The sequence below is a fragment of the Misgurnus anguillicaudatus genome, chromosome 12, assembly GCF_027580225.2.
Source record: "Misgurnus anguillicaudatus chromosome 12, ASM2758022v2, whole genome shotgun sequence".
Classification (NCBI taxonomy): domain Eukaryota; kingdom Metazoa; phylum Chordata; class Actinopteri; order Cypriniformes; family Cobitidae; genus Misgurnus; species Misgurnus anguillicaudatus.
Window position 1 is genome coordinate 21,416,344 of NC_073348.2, and position 22,283 is coordinate 21,438,626.

Below are 22,283 nucleotides of genomic sequence, written 5' to 3' on the forward strand. Positions count from 1 at the left end.
ACGCTCACTACACTCTAAATACAAACGGTGCTATATAGCATCAAAAGTGGTTCTTTACTCGTAATCATAGAAGAACCATTTTTAGTGCCTTATAGCACCAGTAAAGCACCAGCGAAGCACCTGTGTAGAACCATATAGTGCTTTGTAGAACCATATGTGGTGCTATAGTGGTGCTATATGGCCCCTATATGGTTCTACACAGGTGCTACACAGGTGCTTCACCGGTGCTATATGGCACTAAAAATGGTTCTTCTATGGTTACGATCCAAAGCAACAGTTTGGTGCTATATATAGCACCGTTTTTTTTTTTTAGAGTGTACGTTAAATCCAGTCCATGATGGCGTTGTTACCGGAAGTTGGTTATTATAGTTTTTAAATATTTAAAATATGGATATTACACACAAAAGAGCTTTATTAACCCCTAAGAGACTTTTTAAGGTTTAAAGTCAGTTGTTCCCTGATCCCTGTTTTTTTCTACCATTATAAAGCTTTTAAGTGCCAGCGCCAGCCGAGCGCTGGGGGTGTCTGAAATTCCGAGGGGGTGATCACATGAATGCATATAATTCTCCCAGCTAGAAAATACATATAGCTTTGGTACGTTCCTTAAGTATTAATGCGTTATAAACAAACATCTTAGTAATATAACAAAAAAAAGCTATAGCAAGCAACGAACAGAGCCCTGAACAATCTTACTATAAACTAAACAAGAAAAAAAACTGCATACCTATATATTAGCACAACACTGCTTATTTGGAAAATGCTTATAAAAATACAGATAATTTACCCACCCCCATGTCACCCAAAATGTTTATCTCTTTCTTTGTTTAATCGTTTAAGTTTTTTGAGGAAAACATTCCAGGATTTTATTTCACATTTTAATAGACTTTATTGGACCCCAACAGTTTACAGTTTCAATGAAGTTTAAAATTGCAGTTTCAGTGCAGCTTCAAAGGGCTCTAAACGATCCCAAACGAGGCATAAGGGTCTAATATAGCGAAACGATTGTAATTTTTGGCAAGAAAAATAAAAAATATGCACTTTTAAAGCACAACTACTCATCTTACACCACACTCTAAAAACAAATGGTGCTATATAGCACCAAAAGTGGTTCTCCGCTCGCAATCACAGAAGAACCATCTCCAGTGCCACACAGCACCGGTGAAGCACCAGTGAAGCACCTGTGTAGAACCATATAGTGCTATGTAGAACCATATTTGGTGCTATAGTGGTTCTATATGGCTCCTATATGGTTCTACACAGGTGCTTCACTGGTGCTTCACCGGTGCTATATGGCACTAAAAACGGTTCTTCTATGATACGGACTACCGGCACATCCGGGAACTTGACTGTAAATTTCGTCACCGCCCCTTTTCGGGGGTTAAAAAAGCAGCGCCTCCATTGGCTTCCATTCAAAGTAGCGGAACAGGGCAACGGTTTTGCACAGCCGGCAGGCGTAAATAACTTATGAAATCACTCAGATTAAACATGTCAAGTATTTATCTGTCCATCCTGCCTGCCATAGAGCGCGAAAGGTACATTAACACATTTAATTTGGTCAATATAAGAACATGTCCCTTTCATTCTCACAGCGTCAAATTTGTGTAGCAACGCCATCCTGTGATTGCTGGAAATATCGCTAAGCCAGTTAGTTGTATGGCTGGAAGGAAAAGTGCACTCATTACTCTAAATATAAAGACATAATAAATAAATACGAAGTAACTTTCAAATACGAAGTAAAATCATGCAACCCCCGCATATTTTGTGCGCGGAAATATGTAATTAATGCGGCGAAAGTGCGTCGTATTTGGAAAAAATTTCAGCCCCGCATAAATATGCGGACTTTGGCTGATTATGCAATATATCGCGTGATCGCACAATCGCGTTTTTCTGGAGGGACTGATAAGGGTCTAAGAAAAATAAAAACATATGCACTTTTAAAGCACAACTACTCATCTTACACCAGTCATGTTACTCGCCAACGCGATTTCATGTAATTGCCTAAGAATGTCAAAAGGTCACATGTTACATATATGAAACGTACATTTGCGCACCATTTTAAACAATAAACTGACACAAAGACATTAATTAGTATCATTTCACATACTGAACAACCTCAGAACGGTCTTCTTTCTCCACACTTGTAAACACTGGGACGGTAGTTTCGCATACGTCATCCGTGACCTTTTGACGTGATAAAGTTTTAGATGAGGTTGCGCTGGTGCGTTACACGACTAGTGCAAGACGAGAAGTTGTGGTAAAATTTTATAAACGAATATTGCTATTTTAGTTAATCATGCAGTAATTTTGATATTTGGCTGGAGTATCCCTTTTAGTCAAAAAACTATACATGAAGAGAGCGCTTCTGCAAAGCTCGAAACAATAATTGTCCTAAAATATCCAGCATTGGTAATGGTACAGTATAATTGACAGTGGTGACCCGATAATAATTTTAAATGCATTATTTTTTATTTAATGTTGGTTTTTATATGTATTAAAGCCAGAATTTAAATATTTGATATAAGAAAAAGCATCAGAAAATTACAAAAATGTAATTCATATCATGTCATGTACTCATATCATGTACTCAGCGCTCTTTTATATTACAGTGAATATTGCTTGAAGGCTTAAATATCTAAAAAGTTTTAAAAAGCTCTATAAAAGTATCTCAAATATAGTATGTTTGACTTACTACTATAATTCTTACAGTACGATAGCTCTGGGGAAAACTGAAATTAAAAATGTCAATTAATTGTTTACACTCACAATCTCTCACATGGCTTTAAAAATCTTGCACTTTCCACATTTATTGCAGTTTTATATTTATCTATTAAATTGTGTAACTGGATATAAACAAGCAGCCAGGGCAGCCACATTCAAATTTTCTTCTTTTGTGTTCGCTTGAAGAAAGAAAGTCATACAGATTCAAAATAACTTGAATTTTAATTTCTGGATTAACTTTTTCTTTAGTGAAATAATGCATCCTTCACCTTTCCGTTCTCAGTTTATTCCCGTCCGCCCTCTTACCCACAATGCACCATGAGTATCAGCTTTGAAACGCTGCAGATATTCCCTGTTCCCTGTCTTTCTCACAGTGCTTATTGTCAGCTTCTCTCTGAAGATTGCCTGGCACAAACTCTGTGCCTGACAGGAACTGAATGCCAACGTGGGGGCTCCTCTCCAGAGGCATTTACATTCAAATTCCTCTACATTGCGACGCCTCTGTGCCCACAAGCCAGCGTGCGAGTGGAATTTAAACTCTCTCTACTCACAGTTTAGCCAGCATGCTTTATTTTTTGGGTCACAGAGTGTCCAAGGTCAGACAGGACACAAAACCATAACTTTTCTCAGACACAGAAACATTTCTATTTTTTATACCAAATGACCTGAACTATACTATCAGCATTATTTCATTATGTCAACACTCACTTGTGTCCCCTAAGCAATTTTAGGAAAAAATGATACCTGTGCAAAGTTAAAATGAGAGCAATGAATTGTTTTGTATGTACAGGACAAACAAAGCGAGACCAGTGCTAGTGATAAACCTAAAAGAGATGTGATTATGAGCTTAATCACTTTATTACTCATTGGCTGTTTTATTTTTACATTTTGTCCGCTTGGTCTCGGGTAGGAGTTTGTGATTCTGCTCACTGACTGAAGGTGGTTGGAGTGAACTCATTAGCGTGATTAGTTCCAGCCCTTTGCTGCTCTGGGAATATTCGCATCAATGGAAAGCATTCCCATGGAAAGAGAAAGCTTTGTAGCCATCCTCCTATTCACACAACAGTTATCTGCAGGCACAGAGGATGAAAGGCACTGTGTTGGAATTCCGGTCGGCAACGACTGAATTTGTGAAACATACAAGACGGAAAACAAAGACTCCTGAACTTGCAGGTGCATTGTGTTTCAAAGGGTAACATACAGACACACTCATACAGAGACTGATATTGCTCACTCATGCAATATTCACCATGTAGCAACACAATTCGCTGCGTGAGGAAGAAGCTAATAAAATGTAGAGAGAATTTGGCATGCTTTTGAAACTTACGAAATTTAAAAGTGGCATCTGCAAACAAAAGATGCATGAGCTGCCATTTTTCTCATGACTTTTAACCAGCTGGTGTAAAGCGCATCGTAGTGGGTGTATGAAAACTGACATCATCCAGTAAACACTTTGATTTAACCAGACACAGCATAAAATAGATTTTAGGCAGAAACAATTTATCTGTCAAGACTGAATTTGAAAATGTGGCATGAATTTTGATTATTGTGTATATTCCTAAATGTCTTTTTCAACTTCTGTATTAGAATAATAGATTCCGTCAAAATAATGTATCGCTCGCACATGACAGTTTTTGTACAAACATCCTTGGCATCAGTCGACGCGCTCCGCTGAACCTCATTTTAGTTGCATTTACCGTATTTTCCGGTCACCCTTTTTTTCATAGTTTGGTTGGTCCTGTGACTTATAGTCAGGTGCGACTTATATGTCAAAATTAATTTATACTGACTAACAGGAACCAAAAAAAAATATTACCGTCTACAGCCACGAGAGGGCGCTATATGTTGCTCCTGTAGCCTACTCCTGAAAAAACTGTTAACTGAAATATTAACTTAAAGACAACAGAGAAAGGGCCAATCAAATTTCTCTGTCTTACCCCTTCCCCTTTGTCTTCGTCTTCCCCTTGCCCCTCGAAACCGAGTGAAGGGGAAGAGGTAAGACAGATCATTCGTCTAAAAATGAGACACCACTCGGTTACCGTTTGCGTCACCTTTCCTTGACGCTAACTGGCTACTACGTAAACAGACAAGCGTTGACACAAACAAAGAAGATACCGTCGTCTCAGGTGTGGTATCGATTGCTTAGCTCAACATATAGCGCATAACTTAGCTGCTAGCTAGCGTCTTAACTAGCGATTCAAAACAAAAACATTACAATTAAAACCGCTTAAACATTTTATTAAAAGTATCATAAAACATGTCATAATATAATCATAATTAAACTGCTGAAAATAACGTTACTTTCATTTGTGCGACTCCTTGACAGTTCAACGTTCAGCCATAAAACATCTTGATGCCGGCTCTCCTGAGAAATTCCTACGTTTAGGTTTACCCCTCTCTTTCAAGTGTGGTCCTTATCACACTTCGTTTCAAGGGCTGTGTATCCCTACGCCTTGGCCCTAGCCCTCAATCAAACGAAGAATTGAGACGCCACTTCGCCTCACATGAACGCGCAAAACTGAGATGTAGGGGTAAGGGGAAGGGGTAAGACAGAGAAATGAGACGCACCCAAAGACTTAACAAACAAAATGCCCCCAAAAAGAATATTTTTTTAAATAAATGCGACTTATCGTCCAGTGCAACTTGTATATGTTTTTTCCTCTTCATGACGCATTTTTTGACTGATGCGACTTATACTCCGGAGCGACTTATAGTCCGGAAAATAAGGTAATCATACGAACATGCGTGTCGCGAATTTGCCGCCACAAACTGCAAGTCTGGAAAAAAACTGGTATGGTGTTCCTAATTCTCAACATGTGAATGTTTCTCATCGCTAAAAGGGAGTTTGCGCGTTCATGTGTTTTGGGGGCGTGGCTTTAGAAGAAATAATTAGCTGTGTTTAAAACAGTCGTGAGAGGTCTACAGACCCTCAATTTTTATACTCTCTTTTTCAAAGTACTTACATTTAACTTATGTATTGGTATATAAAGACAGTTTAAACAAATTTGTAAAAAAGTGTTTTAGACTTTTTCTAGACTTAAAACTGCCTACTCTGCCTTTAAATGTATAAATATGCTGTTCTTGTTTTATTTACACAGCGGGTAACACAGATGTCCTCAACACATGCCACATTTGCGTAACTCTAAACAGCGAATCTAGTCATTTCTGTAATCGAATATCTTACCTTTTGGCGTATTCAGTGTAGTAGAAAAAAGCATTACGTAGTGAATTCACAGCAACTGCATCTTCACTGGATACCTGAGGTAATTTTATGTTATGGACCGCAGCATAAGCTTCTCCACTGTCATCTGTCATTTTAAATGCGCGTGCACTTGAAGTTCGATTTAATTGGCTGTCAATGGCTTATCGCCCAGAAAGTGATTCCAACGATATCGTTCATTGTATCTTTATCGTTATAGTTGTGATGTGAACTCCGCTTTTCTCTTAAATATAGAACGATTTTTAAAACTATATTTTATAGTTATTGTTATGTTATGTTATACTGTGAACGGCCCTTTATTGTTCACTGTTAATTTATGTTCCACTTTCCACATTAAATTATGGGTAAGGTAGTGTCATAACTGTACATCAGAATGCATTATGGGTATAAAAGAGTGAGCTATATAGGAAATTAAGTGAATTTTTAGACAACATTACAAAACAATTGCAGTTTTTGACAATTTAAGATTATTTACTACAGCAAATAAGTTTAAAATTGTGTAAATGTTGCATCTTTTTTTAAAACACCATTAAAATTATATCGAGTTGCAAAGTCAAAGAGTTTTATTGCTTACAGATCAGTCATACGTGTTACAGAGACATTTAAAATGAAGTTCTAAACATAGGTTTGGGAGGAGCCTAAACATTTAGTCTTGTCAATCATTATTGCAGTCTCTATGCTTTCCAGCGACAATTTTTCCAGCATCCCTTCTCATCCTCATATTCTTTTCTCCGTGCAGTTCCATTATGTGGGGGTTTGAGCTTTCAAGCCCCCTTCGAAGACAGCAAGCCAAGTTAGCTTTCCATCGACCGTTTGACTGAATGAGTGGGCACACTTGTGAAAAAGTCGTCTGTATATAAACTAAATCTCCTAAAACACAACACTGTTCTGCTAAACATCTGTGCAGACACATCCTTTATACCGCATGATAATAAGATACCATGCTTTCCCAGGTGTCTTTAAATAAATTGCCTATTAACTCCAAGTCTCAACCTCAGTTTTGAGATAAAATATCTCACAGTTACGGCATGCCATCCCAATATTGAAAGTAAATGTTAATCTATTTTTATGGTGAAAAATATCTAATTATCCTAACTGTGGTTTCTCAGTCTTTACTTTTTGAAGCTAAGAAATGCTGATGTGTTTCTGGAGCTGTCTATATTTTACTGTTTTTCTGTTTACCACAATATGTCGATCTCTCTCCAAGTCTAACTAAACAGACACATTAGTTAAAAAGCTAATTTAGTTTAATTGGTTTATTTGAAAGAGAATTAGAATGAAACATCTCTGCTAGGACTTAACAAATATGTAGATTAAAAAGAAATTTGTTGAAGATAATTATGTGAACAGCTGCATTAAGTCTATGTCACATGTCATGGAGAGACACCCAGCAGTATGCCTGGTTTTATGGTCCTCAACTTAATTTCTCTTTCATCACCACACTGTAAAACATTTCTGTAGAAATTACAGTATTACTGGCAGCTAAGTTATGATCATTAAACATTAACAAGTCTTTGTCTTTACAGAATTCAACTAAAATAGCAGCCTCATGCAAAGCATTCTGGGAACCAAAATCTGAAAGAAAAACCAGATAAAGGTTGATGAGGATTTCTGGTTAACTGGCCAATTTGCTGCCCTAGGCAAGATTTCATCTGGTGCCCTTTAGAATCACAGAATCACAATTGTGTTCAAATCATTTTGTTCATAAACTTACACAGAAACAAACTGAACAGTTTTGTCTTGTTTTTCTTTATTTTAAAAAATATTTTGGAAACACTCACAAACACACACGCACACATACACACAATACCCTGTCACTCAGGCATTTGATCTTGACATTGTTAAAATCTTGTCTTTTTTACATGTTTTAACACTGTACATTTAACTTAAAATATTTAATTTTGTACAATAAAACAGCTCTTATTAATGAATTATTAATAGCATGTTGTAGTGTCTCGGGAGATTGTGCTCATTGTTAAATAGCTTTGTGGCTATACTGCACTATAGCGGCAGTTTAAAATATAAACCCAGAATTCAAGAACAAGAAAACGGAAACAACAATCAGACCGAGACGCGGATTTAAATTACGTTACAGGGACCATGTTTAAATTTTAAAACGTTTCTGGACAGAAATACGAACTTTGTCTGGTATTAATAAGCTGCACATTTGAGTGCTGTCTGCTCCTCGCGGTGCTGAAGACGCGCTCTGACAGAGTACTGATGGCACATATGCACACATATTTACTTGCAATCTATTGGAAAGCGAAGGAGTCATTAGTTGGGTTAGTAAAATAACGAAATTATAGCTTTTAAATAGAAGAAAACAGTTTTTTTGTAAAGAGATATTTTTTTAAAAAAAGTTTAAAATTGCACAACTCTTCTCAAGGGGAAGAAAGCTATACTTTTCCCCTTACGTGCAACCTATCGGAAAGCGCAGATGAGTTAGTTGGGTTAGTAAAATAATGAAAAATTATAGATTTAAGTACAAAATAGTATTTATATAAAGAGAAATATTGAAATAAAAAGCGCAGCACTCTTCTTAAGTGGAAGTAATAAAGTAAAATAACGAATAATAATTATATAATAACGAATAATAGTTTCCAATAGGTTGCACGTAAATATCTGTGCTGCCATCAGTACTCCGTCCGAGCGCGTCTTCAGCACCGCGGCCAGCACTCCAATGCGCAGCTTAATACCAAACAAAGTGAACAAGTTGGTATTTCTGTGCAGAAACATTGAAATTTAAACATGGTCTGTGTAACATTATGTAAATTCCGCGTCTCTGTCTGATTGTTGTTTCCGTTTTCTTGTTCTTGACGTTTGCTGAATTCTGGGTTTATATTTTAAACTGCCGCTTCAGTGCAGTATAGCCACAGAGCTATTTAACAAGCACGATCTTCCGAGATTATATGCTACTAATAATTAATTAATAACTGCTGTTTTCTTGTGCAAAATTAAATATTTATAGTTAAATGTTTATATACATATATTAAAAAAATAATAATTAATGCCCTTAGCATTTGCCTATTCCGCCTATGCCCAGGGCCGGCCCTGGCTTTGCATGAGGTTGTTATATAAGTCACTGACAAAAATAAAGGTACAAAGCTGTCACTGGGGCAGAAAGGTCCTAATATGTACCAATTAAGCCCTTTTCACACAGATATTCCATAAGATACACGGGACAGGCTTCCTGGAATTTGATATTTTATTCATTCACACTGACATGAGGTCGGTCCCGGAAAGACACGTGACCTGTTGAAAGTCCCGCCCTCTCTTCTACGCAGCGTCTGAAGTTTGCATATTATTTATTATTTCTCTCTCCAGAAACAACTCGCGTGCATTTTTGTTTATGATAAGACTACAAAGGATCGCGTGAACGCACAGTTCTATTCTGGTGAATGATCTCAGCTTCAGAGTGGATATTTGACAAGCTCCCTGATCTCTGCTTTAATACAGTTTTCAGACATTTCTCATCGTGATTGTTTATATGCATTTAAAACCCGCATTTTGAGGAGCTGAACGATATATCTGGTTGGGATGACACGCGGGTATTTTCGTTTATTATAGCTCAATTGAGCATGTGACGCGATATTCTTTTATGCTGCTGAATGATCTCCGTTTCAACGCAGTAAGTAATAAGCTAACTTACCTGATATCTGCTTCAGTCCAATTTGCTGACATTTCTCGTCGTGAATGTTGTAAATCCCTCATTTTAACAAGTTGAACCAACTTTATGTTGCCATGACACGCGCGTCCTTACTACGGCACCTGCGTCATTGTTTATGCGTCTCATTTATCATTTCCTGATAACTGCTTCAATCTAGTTTGCAACATTTCTCGTGGTGAATGTGTATATGCATGTTATCTCTCGTTGTAAGGAGCTGAACCATAACTTTTGTTGTGATGATGACGCGCGCGTCCTCACTTCGACACGCCCATTACGGCATTCTTGCGGCTTCTTGTTCACACAGAGGGTTACCCGCGTATCTTACTAGGTCCTCTTTCCGGCAACGATCCCAGAAGATTAACGGAACGAGTTTTTGTTCACACAGACGCTTGTCTGGCAATTTTACGGGTATTTTCTGGGACCAGAGGTCTGTGTGAATGTGGTTTACAAATACTTTAAACTGAGTATGTACCTTTGAAGTACTAATATGCACTCTTTGGGTACAAAGGTGTACCTACTGTCCCAGTGACAACATTTGTACCTTTATTTCTGAAAGTGTAGTTTGTTTCTGTCAAGATAAAGACTACAGCAAATTTCTTTTACAGTGCAATTCGTCAGGAAGGTCGAGCAGCTCATGAGCTGTCAGTGACTCCTTTAAAGTTTTCGAGAAAAGCTTATTTATTTTGGTGAAAGTGCTGACTAGGTGCATCCTTCAGTGAGCACAAAGATGCATCCCAAAATCTTTAGACTCATCGCTATAAGATCAAATGATTTAGTTTTAAGTTTAAATCAATGGACTGTATGCTGTGTATGCAGAGTTTCTTAATGAAAATCATTTATTTGCTTTCCTTGAGGTGTCAAATACTGATTGGGAATAGAAAAATGTCTCTACTTTGAAATTGCAAAATGTCAAAAAACATCTTATAGTAGCACAACTGTTACTGAAAAAGCACATTTGTAATTTTTATATGTTTAAGAAAATAGAGTAAAAGTGCACATGCTATACTACTATATGAATGTTTTCAGAAGGACATTAATTCAAGCTATATTGACCAAAATATAAAAATAAAAACACACCTATTTTTTATTGATATTTTCCACATTTACAATAATATTATTATGAATAATAATAATAATAATAATAATAATAATAATGCATTTATTTAATTATTTATTAAACTTTTTTAAATAATAAATTAAGCATTTCAACATGTGACCCTTGGCTAGAATTTGCAAAATCACCCTCTTGTGATTTTATTAAGCAGCTTTTTGATGCTTCACCCTGAGATGATTTTTAAACAGTATTAAAGTTATGCATTTCAAAAATATATATTTTTAAATATAATTTTAGATTTACAAATTAAAAACAATTATATTTTCGCCTACAAAAGTCATTTGAAATGTTTCACATTCACCTTTATCATATTACTACAGATTATGTGCACACTTGGAGCGCTTGTAGAGTTATCATCATGAGGCTTTCAGTCTTTATCAATAAAAGCCAGAGATCTTATTTTTATCTTTATTTTATTCTCTTAAAGGTGACCCGGTATGACCTCTCTCTTATCAAATGCCTCCGAGGACCTTCATTCATTGATATGTATTCATAGACTGTTCACGGGGAATGTCTAAGTAACGGTTATTGTTTTCGCCCTAGACTGTCTGATGCATATTGCATACCAAATAGCTGCATATAACCGTCAATTTCAATCTGATTGTCTGATCTCTAGACAATTTTCAGGCGTCAGGGTGCGCAGGTCTGCCGGGAAGCAAAATTACGTTTACACTTTCCCAGACTGATTCAATAAATGCTTTTGAGGAACAAACTTGATCCTGGGCGCACCGGTATATTCCACTTTCCGTCCGAGTCAGATTTCAGATTTACGTGCACTTTAGTGGCAATGCAGCTTACTTTTCTACTTTCTATGCATTTGGCAGATACTTTTATCCAGAGCAACTTACGTTGTTTGTAATATTTTTAAGTTAAAAAGTTTGATTTATGTCAACCTTACTCAGTCAATATTAAAGAAATCAAGGTTATTTTTTCACTGAATATATTTTAGGATTTTATGTAGACAACAGCAATTGCTGGGTTTTCACAGACTAGGTCACATATACACTCACCTAAGGAATTATTAGGAACACCATACTAATACTGTGTTTGACCCCCTTTCGCCTTCAGAACTGCCTTAATTCTACATGGCATTGAATCAACAAGGTGCTGAAAGCATTCTTTAGAAATCTTGGCTCATATTGATAAGATAGCATCTTGCAGTCGGGTATGCACATCCAGGGCACGAAGCTCCCGTTCCACCACATCCCAAAGATGCTCTATTGGGTTGAGATCTGGTGACTGTGGGGGCCATTTTAGTACAGTGAACTTATTGTCATGTTCAAGAAACCAATTTGAAATGATTTGAGCTTTGTGACATGGTGCATTATCCTGCTGAAAGTAGACATCAGAGGATGGGTACATGGTGGTCATAAAGGGATGGACATGGTCAGAAACAATGCTCAGGTAGGTCGTGGCATTTAAACGATGCCCAATTGCCAGTAAGGGGCCTAAAGTTTGCCAAGAAAACATCCCCCACACCATTACACCAGCACCAGCCTGCACAGTGCTAACAAGGCATGATGGATCCATGTTCTCATTCTGTTTACGCCAAATTCTGACTCTACCATCTGAATGTCTCGACAGAAATCGAGACTCATCAGACCAGGCAACATTTTTTCAGTCTTCAACTGTCCAATTTAGTGAGCTTGTGCAAATTGTAGCCTCTTATTCCTATTTGTAGTGGAGATGAGTGGTACCCGGTGGGGTCTTCTGCTGTTGTAGCCCATACGCCTCAAGGTTTTGCGTGTTGTGGCTTCACAAATGCTTTGCTGCATACCTCGGTTGTTATTTCAGTCAAAGTTGAAAAGCTTGAATCAGTTGGCCCATTCTTCTCTGACCTCAAGCATTAACAAGGCATTTTCGCCCACAGGACTGCTTCATACTGGATGTTTTTCCCTTTTCACACCATTCTTTGTAAAATCCCAGTAACTGAGCAGATTGTGAAATACTCAGACCGGCCCGTCTGGCACCAACAACCATGCCACGCTCAAAACTGCTTAAATCACCTTTCTTTCCTATTGTGACATTCAGTTTGGAGTTCAGGAGATTGTCTTGACCAGGACCACACCCCTAAATGCATTGAAGCAACTGCCATGTGATTGGTTGATTAGATAATTGCATTAATGAGAAATTGAACAAGTGTTCCTAATAATCCTTTAAGTGAGTGTATTTGTTGCCTATAGAGACCTTGCAGAAATTATATGCATTAATTCAGTGACAAATCATTAAACCACACCTCTCTCAGCCAGATGATGAGGCATCCGCCCTGCAGCAACACACGCTGAGTGACATGGCTAAGCAAAAAGTAATTACAGCAATAATCTATATGCCACTTCCAGTCTTTGATGGGATAAGACTAAAGTGTAATTTATAGGTGTGTGTAGGTTCTCCGCCACAGGCTATGCGTTGGTCTGCGTAGCCTGACGCGCATCTTAGCAAAATTTTAACAATGCATCCGTTCTATTCGGACCACAAGCGCTGTGATTGGTCCACTGGAACCCCTCCCTTAGGTAAAAAATCTACGTCGTATTTCTTCGTAGGCATTTCCGTTTACGACGGTAAGAAGAAAGATGGGCCAAGTTGAGGAGTGATTTAACAGATCTGTGCCTACAGGGATAACAGCAATGAGAGAGAGAGAGGGAGGGAGGGAGGTGTTGGTCAGAGCCTTATGGTCAGAGTTAGGTTGATGGTTTGAAGGTTTGAATTGGTGGAAGGCAATATGTGTGCTGTGTATTTGCACTCGCCTTGCATTTAGAAGATGATGGAACAACATTTGAAGAGGTTTTGCACCATTACACCGATTAAGGGATGAACAGATCGAGCTAGCATTCAAGTTTATTTGACTTCTGCTTTGGACAGGCTGAATCACAGCTTGATGTCCAACACAAGAATTTGTTAAACCCAGTGAAACAGTGCTTCAGCGTTCTTCCACCATCGTTCACAAATGAAAAGTATTAAAGTCCCCATGAAAACAAAACTGACGTTTTTAGGCCCTTAGTGTGAATATGTTAGCCTTAAATGGGACATATCATGAAAATCTGACTTTTGTCAGTGCTATAATTGGGTCCCCAGTGCTTCTATCAACCTAGAAAATGTGAATAGATCGACCTAGTTACTTTTTTTGTAAACCATTCCCTGCAAACATGTGAAAAACTAGGTCATTAAAATTTGGCTCTTCTTGTGATGTCACAATGACGATTATTTCCGTCTTTCCGCAATACCGCTATTATCCACTAGGTGGCAAGGGAAGTATTGCCCTATGGCAAGCTGCTGCATGTCCGTGTCTGTTTTAAAGATCGCTCTGAATGGGATCTCTATGAAAAGGTAGGATGAAACGGGTTTTTTTTGTTTGAAAGCAGAGGGTCTGTTCTTTCATTTGATATATTGTATTTTTATATATTTGAAAAAGAACATTTTCTGGAAGGCATTAAACGTTTGTGAAAATCATGAAAAACGCTGGCGCTGGCTGGCAACTTTTTTAAAAAACGCTGGCGGTGAAAGAGTTTTTTTCTTAACTTTCCCTCAAAAACTTAAAAATCTGAAAATATACTTCTGCCGTCTTGTGGCGATTGTTCTTTGATGACATCAGCTAGACGGCTTGGACAGGTCATTCGTTAACTCCACCTCCTCCAACTGTCACGGTACATTCACACCGGGCCGAAAGCGTTAATGCTTGACGGAAGGCTTGTCTGAAACATGGCCAACAGCCAATCACAGTGGCCGCAACACATGATCTTCGATCTTCCATAAATGTAATTGGCTGGCTCTGCCTAGTTTATTTGCAGAAGGCGATCTGATTGGCTGACGCACGCGTTGCCGCTTAATAATTTGAGAAATTTTCAACTTCTGTCGCGAGCAACGGCACTGACGCGGCACAGACGGATCCACAATTCAGTTCGCCAACGCATGACGTCACCATTAATGCTTACGCCCCGTGTGAATGTACCGTCAGTCTGGTGCCAGTTCAATTTCTGAATGAAATGCCTACTTTTCTATATCCAATCAATTCGCAGAGAAAAACATAAGCCACACCCACTATTTTCAGTGCGTGATTCCAGTTCTTGGATAACTATAAACTAGTGAGCTCTAAAACATTAAACAAAAAAATTGTATTTAGAAGATAAAAGCATTCAAAACTTACAGTCTCTCACATCCACCAATACGGATCAATGATGAAATAATTTTTGCCAATGATTTTATCATTCTGCACAGCTTCTCATCAAATTCCAGACTGTGAGGTTAACTTAAAACTATTGCCAAATTTTAGGTGAAGGAGCCACTCAAAATGGTCGCTTTAAAGGGGACATTTCATGAAAATCTGACTTTACTATGTTTAAGTGCTATAATTGGGTCCACAGTGCTTCAGTCAACCTAGAAAATGTGTCAAAGAGTAACCCAGTAAACTTAGTTTTGGTAAATCCTTCTCTGCAAGCATGTTAAAAAATAGGTCATTGAAATCTGGCTCCTCATGTCAGAACGACACTGCCATTCAGTGCAGAGATCAACTCATTTGCATTTTAAAGGACACACCCAAAACCGGCACATTTTTGCTCACACATACAAAGTGGTGATTTAAAATGCTTTAATAAAATATCTATATGGTATTTTAAGCTAAAACTTCAAATATGTACTCTGGGGACACCAAAGATTTATTTTACATTGTTAAAAAGTCTTATAAAATGTCCCATCACAGGCCTTAAAGGAATATTCCATTTTCATCCAGATGGTTTGCTCGCCAGCATGTCGTCCAAAATGTTGATGTCTTTCTTTGTTCGGTCGAGAGGAAGTTGTGTTTTTTGGGGAAAGCATTGCAGGATTTTTCTCATTTTAGTGGACTTTAATGGACACCAACACTTAACGCTTAACTCAACACATAACAGTTTTTTTCAACGGAGTTTCAAAGGACTATGAGCGATCCCAGACGAGGCGTGGGTGTCTTGTCTAGCGAAACGATTGTCATTTTTGACAGGAAAGATAGAAAATATGCTCTTTTAAACCTCAACTTTTTGTCTAGGTCCGGTCCAGCGCGACCTAACGTAAATGTGTAGTGACGTAGGGAGGTCACGTGTTACATGTATAAAACGCACATTTGCGGACCATTTTAAACAATAAACTGACACAAAGCCATTAATTAGTATCAGTTGACATACAGCAATGTAGGAACGGTCCTCTTTATCAAAACTTGTAAACACTGGGGCGGAGTTTCGCGTTCGTCCTCTGTGACCTCTTGACGTCATGACGTATTGAGTGGGGTCAGCTGGCGCATCACGACCGTATCTAGACGAGAAGTTGTGCTTTAAAGGTGTATATTTGTTGTTTTTGTTGTCAAGGGTGACGGTCGTTTTGCTGGATGGGACCCTTGTGCCTCGTTTGGGATCGTTTATAGTCCTTTGAAACGCCGTTGAAAAAACTGTTAAGTGTTGAGTTAAGTATTAATTGTTGGTGTCTACCAAAGTCCATTAAAATGAGAAAAATCCTGCAATGTTTTCCTCAAAAAACATAATTTCTTCTGGACTGAACAAAGAAAGACATCAACATTTTGGATGACATGGTGGTGAGTAAACTATCTGGATTTTTCTTTTAAGAAAATGGACTAATCCTTTAATGTTTAGGGTCCTTTTGAACCTATGTTTAAAACTACTATAAAAACACACACTGGACCTTTAAAATGTACAACTTTAAATTATGTCTTATTTGCTACCTCAGTTCAAATTCAGCAATCGAATATGTATTGTCACTCTCGCACAACTCCGGTTTTGATTCACAAAATCTTGTAATTCATCATTTCTGAATTGGTTCTGCTCCCTGTTTACACTGCAATCACATGTGGCATTAGCTATGATTGATGATCTGTGATTTTTTGGTCATTTTGTGATCAAAGGTATTTTGTGATCAATCATACGAATCGTGTGTCTGGTGATATCTGAGGATCATGTTAGAAAGGCGTTTTCAACACATTCGCTGGTTTAAAAAAATCGCCTTGTAGGCGTGTGTTATGTTGCGATGTGATTTAGAGCCAGAGTCAAACAAATGGGTCTTAATGTAAGCTTTATATCTTGTTGTGTAATTCTGTAGGGCACAGACACCAAGGCAATAGCAATATATTTATGTAATCTGTAATTTAAAGCTTAAGCGTGTGGGCTCTATTCTTGATGGATTGACATTGATTTAAAGGATTAGTACATTTTCTTAAAAAAAATCCAGATAATTTACTCGCCACCATGTCATTCAAAATGTTGATGTCTTTCTTTGTTCAGTCGAGAATAAATTATGTTTTTAGAGGAAAACATTCCAAGATTTTTCTCATTTTTATGGACTTTAATGGACACCAACACTTAACACTTAACTCAACACTTAACAGTTTTTTTCAACGAAGTTTCAAAGGACTCTAAACGATCCCAAACGAGGCATAAGGGTCTTATCTAGTGAAACAATTGTCATTTTTGACAATAAAAATAAAAATATGCACTTTTAAACCACAACTTCTCCGGTCCTGCGATGCGCCAAGTGCGACCTCAAGCAATACGTCATCACGTCAAGAGGTCACGGATGATGTATGCGAAACTACAGACCCAGTGTTTACAAGTGTGGAGAAAGAGGATCGTTCCAATGTTGTTGTATGTGGAATGATACTAATTAATGTCTTTGTGTCAGTTTATTGTTTAAAATGGTCTGCAAATGTGCGTTTCATATATGTAACATGTTGACCTTTCTACGTCACTACGCAATTACATGAGGTCGCGTGTTGGCATATCACAGGACCGGAGACAGATGAGAAGTTGTGGTTTAAAAGTGCATATTTTTATGTCAAAAATGACAATCGTTTCGCTAGATAAGACCCTTATGCCTTGTTTGTGATTGTTTAGAGTCCTTTGAAACTCAGTTGAAAAAAACTGTTGTGTTGAGTTAAGTGTTAAGTGTTGGTGTCCATTAAAGTCCATTAAAAATAGAAAAATCCTGGAATGTTTTCCTCAAAAAACATAATTTCTTCTCGACTTAACGAAGAAATACATCAACATTTTGGATGACAAGGTGGTGAGATTTTTTTTTTTTAAGAAAATGGACTTATCCTTTACTATCTCATTTATTGCTCCATTGCAGCCATGGGTGTGCTGATGTCCAAGAAACAGCAGGTGGAGAAGGTGCAGAAGTGCAACGCGGTGGTGTCAGCCTTTCAACAAGGTTTGAAGGACCGAGCGCCTCAAGCCTCTGCAGGTCACACCGAAGAGATTGTGACTGAGAATGGAGATGGATCTGCAGAGGGATCTCATCAGCCTAACACAGATCATGCTGAACAGAAAGAAAAGGACAAGACAGGATCTTTATCTACTCAGCAGGCCTCGGCCCCATCTAAAGAGGAGAATAAGGCCAATCAGGAGGCTTGGGGGCGTCTCCGAGATGGGAAGGGGGTGGAGCCAGAGGACCTAAAGAAGTCACATCAACTCACTCCTCCAGCGTTTGTGCGGCCGAAGAGAGACGTCAACGACGACCAGCCAGTAGATGTTCCACTTGGGCAAAGAGAACAGGTAATATATGCAGAAAAATATCTTAACTGTCAAATTGATCTTAGATGGGTAGTTGAGAAATAGAGGAAGATTCACTTTAATTGACCAAACTCAAATTAATTTGCATACAGTTAAACTTTCTTGTGTTGCTGGACATGCCCATCCGGTCACCAGTCACCAAGTGAAGTAAATAGTGTGAACATTGGTCAGAGAAAAGGTAGCCCAACCTAACTCATAGCATTGTTCACACCTTCGTGTCATATGTAAGGAATAATTGATGACTGGCCGTTGAATTATTAGAAAATAATGCATACTTGGGTGTACATTATTTTTTAATAATTCAAAGGACTGGAGTCAATTATTTCGCTTAAACCACGGTTACTACAAACATTTCTTTGGTGGTTATTTTAAAACATTCGACAGGTTAGGTGCGCGTTTTCAGAAAAAAAATCAACACCTTTGGAACATTTCTCAACCAATCAGAATAAAGCATTCAACAGCCCCGTGGTATAATCATTTATAAACAGTTCAAAATTGTAGATGTATAATACTATGTGTATTACCACAGACTCTGTCAAAATAAATTAACTTATAAGTATTAACCATCCTTAAAAAGCCATTAAGTCTCTTATACTTTATTTTATGAGGTGATATAGCAGCAGTCCTAATACTCAAAACAAAACCTCTCTTGACCTTCCCATCCTGTCATTTCGAACATAAAATAGCTAAAAATACATGAAAGTGGATGACTCAACTGAAATCTATACTCATAAAAACAAGTTTGCCTCTTTCTTCAGTTCATTGTGTTGTAGAGCTGAGAGACGCTTTATGACTCACGTACCCTAGAAAATGTCAAGATTTTGAGTTAGGTAGGCTGATCTCGGTTCAGACTAAATGGCAGCTCAGGTTTGTTGACAGTGCGTGGGCAGCGGGTCGCCTGTGCAGGAGAAACCCGACTGTGGCGTCCAGGTTCAGTCTCAAATTAATTGGGGTCACTGAAGCTCGTCGGTCCTAATAGTGAGATAAGAGAAGAGCCACTCTCTCTCTCTCTCTCTGCAGTTATAAAGCTCAAGAGCAGGTGAAATGAAATGCATTTTGGGATGGTTTCGTGAGTTTGTGTGTTTTTTTTTGAGAATTTCAAAAAACTGTACTGTCATAAATAAATAAATTGGTTAATATAATGTTAAAGGGACACATTTGATTTTTACCGTTTTGGAATCCATGCAGCTGATCTACGGGTCTGGCGCTAGCACTTTTAGCATAGCTTAGCATAATCCATTCAATCTGATTAGACCATTAGCATCACGCTCAAAAATAACCAAATGATATTACGCACCAGAGTCCTGCACGGGTCCATTTTTGGAGACCCGTGTCCGTCCGTACCCGCAAAGTTCAGCACCAGATCCGACCCGTCACCCGTGATAATATCAAAATTAAATCCGCACCCGCCCGGACCTGTTAATATTTGGCCCGTTACCCGACCCGTACCCGCATAAATCACACACGCTAAAATCATTCCAATTAAAGTACTTTATTTTTTATCTCGTACCTCTCTCAACATCACAACAGCGTCATGAATAGGCTAATGAAACATGCTAAAGTGCGCTCTGTTTTGTGCCATTTAAGTAGCCTATCGGCACAAATGGGACCTGATAACTATACAGAAATAGACATATTAATAAAAAAACAAGAAAAAGAACAACCTACCTACACAACCCCTGCTGTGCTCCTAAGTCTCGTCTCGAAATGCTTTCTAAGAGAAGACGTTCAGCTTCCGGCTATCAACAGCAAAACTTTATGCCAGAGTCCTGCAACGCTCGCTCCAACTATAGGCTACGAGAAGAAACAACAAACTGGTCGCGCACTGTTGTAGTGGTGGTGACATGATTAAGCTGGCGGTCAGCGTTTTTTCCGCGCTCGGCGCTGAGCGTCGAGAGTTGAAAGAGATTAAAGTTTGGGTGAAATGCTCCGCTCGTCAATGTCAGTTGTCAGTTGTCACACGGCCGTCCAATCACAGTGGAGGAAGGGCGGGACAAGTATCACATCAACCAACCGGCTCACAGCTTAAGTATCACAGCTAAAAAGCGCTTGGCTGAAAAAACAGCCGTGTTTCAAAGTTTGGTGTGCACATCCTTAGACATACAAATTTTGCACATATTTTCATTTGCACTACTACCCGCCCGCGCGGAGTTAATTATCCGCCCGCGGCCTCGCCCGTGAATTTTAGGAATGTCACAATCCACCCGTTGGAGACAGTTTTATGCGGGTACCCGCGGGTACCCGACCCGTTGCAGGACTCTGTTACGCACTGTTACGCACATATCTGCCTAGAAAATCGCAACTTTTAATTTTCCGTCGGTCTTAGTACTTGATGTAACTACAAAAGAGTCAAGTTTTAAATAGGAAAAATATTGAAAGTCTTTGGTTATTTTTTAGCGCGATGCTAATGGTCTAATCAGATTCAAGGGATTATGCTAAGCTATGCTAAAAGTGGTAGCGCCAGACCCGGAGATCAGCTGAATGGATTCCAAAACGGTAAAAATCAAGTGTTTAACTCTAGGGGAGCTGGAAAATGAGCATATTTTGAGTGTCCTTTTAATAATCAACTATCTGCATGTTAAGTCTGATGTCATACACCGCTTCTTGGTCCAAACGCTCACAGATGCCATAGAGAAATAAACACAAAATCACACTAATATAACAATAATTAATAATTACCAAAACTATCGATCCTAATTTTTATCTCCATAACAAAATCCCAGGTGACCAAACATGGACGAGAATTTTTTTTTGCTGTCAATGATTCAATAAGCTTGGGGACCACTGTGTACACTGTGAGTTTTTGAAATATTTGCTTAAAAGTGTAATATGAATAAATTGTGCTCATAAATGGCTGTTTAAAGGGCACCTATTGTCCGATTCATTATTTTACATTTCTTTTGATGTGTAAGTGTGTATTAGTATATGTGAATGATATGCAAAAGATACAAACCCCAAAGTAAACGATGATGCAAGTTATTGTTTTCAACGTAAATCTTTTTTCTTGGACTACAACAAACACACGGATTGTAGGCAACAGTTTATTTCCTGGGATTGGTGATGTAGTAAAGACCAACATTATCATATTTCCTCCCGCCGTAACAACCTGTAAGTTAACTGCTGTTAGCATTGCATTGTGAGCGAATCTTTCAAACGTGGTAAGGAGCGTCACATTTCCGGCTGACGTCAGAGGTATTCAGGCCAATCACAACCTACAGATTAGCTGGCCAATCAGGGACACAGAGCTTTTCTAATCCGTGCGTTTTATACCAAATCAGTCCGTTTCAGGAAGAGAATGAAATCTAGAGCTACAAATATTTACGGTAGATGGAAAATAATGTGTTTTTGAACCATAAACCACGCAAACACATTGTATTATACCAAATGCACAAAATAACGTTGTTTTAAGCAATGAAATAGGTGCACTTTAAATAATATCAACATTGCGTAGAAAATGTTCTATATTTGTACCTACGAATGAAATTTAGAATGTGCCTAAGTACAAAGAAATCAGGATTTATCAAACGTGCGCACGGGGTTCGTACGCACATCAGTAAGTAATCCTTGATGATAAATCCCATGTTTTCTTAAGAACCATGCTCGTGCACGTTCATGGTCATTTGCATTCCGAAACGCCTCCAATGAACCATATATGGTGACAACACCTCCCGTTATAAGTCACGTGGTTGTGCTTTTTCCCTCATCGCAATGATGGCAAAGAGAGTGAAAAAGAGGAACTTTACAGACACAGAAATTGAGTTACTGGTGAATGAGGTTAATTAAGCAATATCGCTCGAGTAGGATTGTGAGGCCTATGGCCTCGTGCCTCTGGCCTAATCACAGCCGTGATGATATAAAGCTATATCACACGACCCCGAGAGCGATATTGCTTTTATACAACAGTTCGACGGCACACGTTTGAAAAACGAAAACTAGAAAACAACAACGGAGTAATTTTAAAAGCCTCTTTGTTTGAGAACTACTTCTTCCGCCACAGATTTGAGGGCGGCCAGAATGACA

At 38.4% G+C, this 22,283-nt stretch overlaps 1 protein-coding gene across 2 annotated transcripts in view; it reads left to right on the top strand.

The window, feature by feature from the left end:
* Positions 1–22,283, top strand: part of phf24 (PHD finger protein 24) — a 45,867-nt gene that overhangs the window by 1,899 nt on the left and 21,685 nt on the right. For both annotated transcript variants that reach the window (XM_055208782.2, XM_055208783.2), the window contains exon 2: positions 17,821–18,245. In XM_055208782.2, coding sequence (XP_055064757.2) covers positions 17,823–18,245 — 423 coding nt within the window. In that variant the 5' untranslated portion in view covers positions 17,821–17,822. The remainder of the gene's footprint in view (positions 1–17,820; positions 18,246–22,283) is intronic.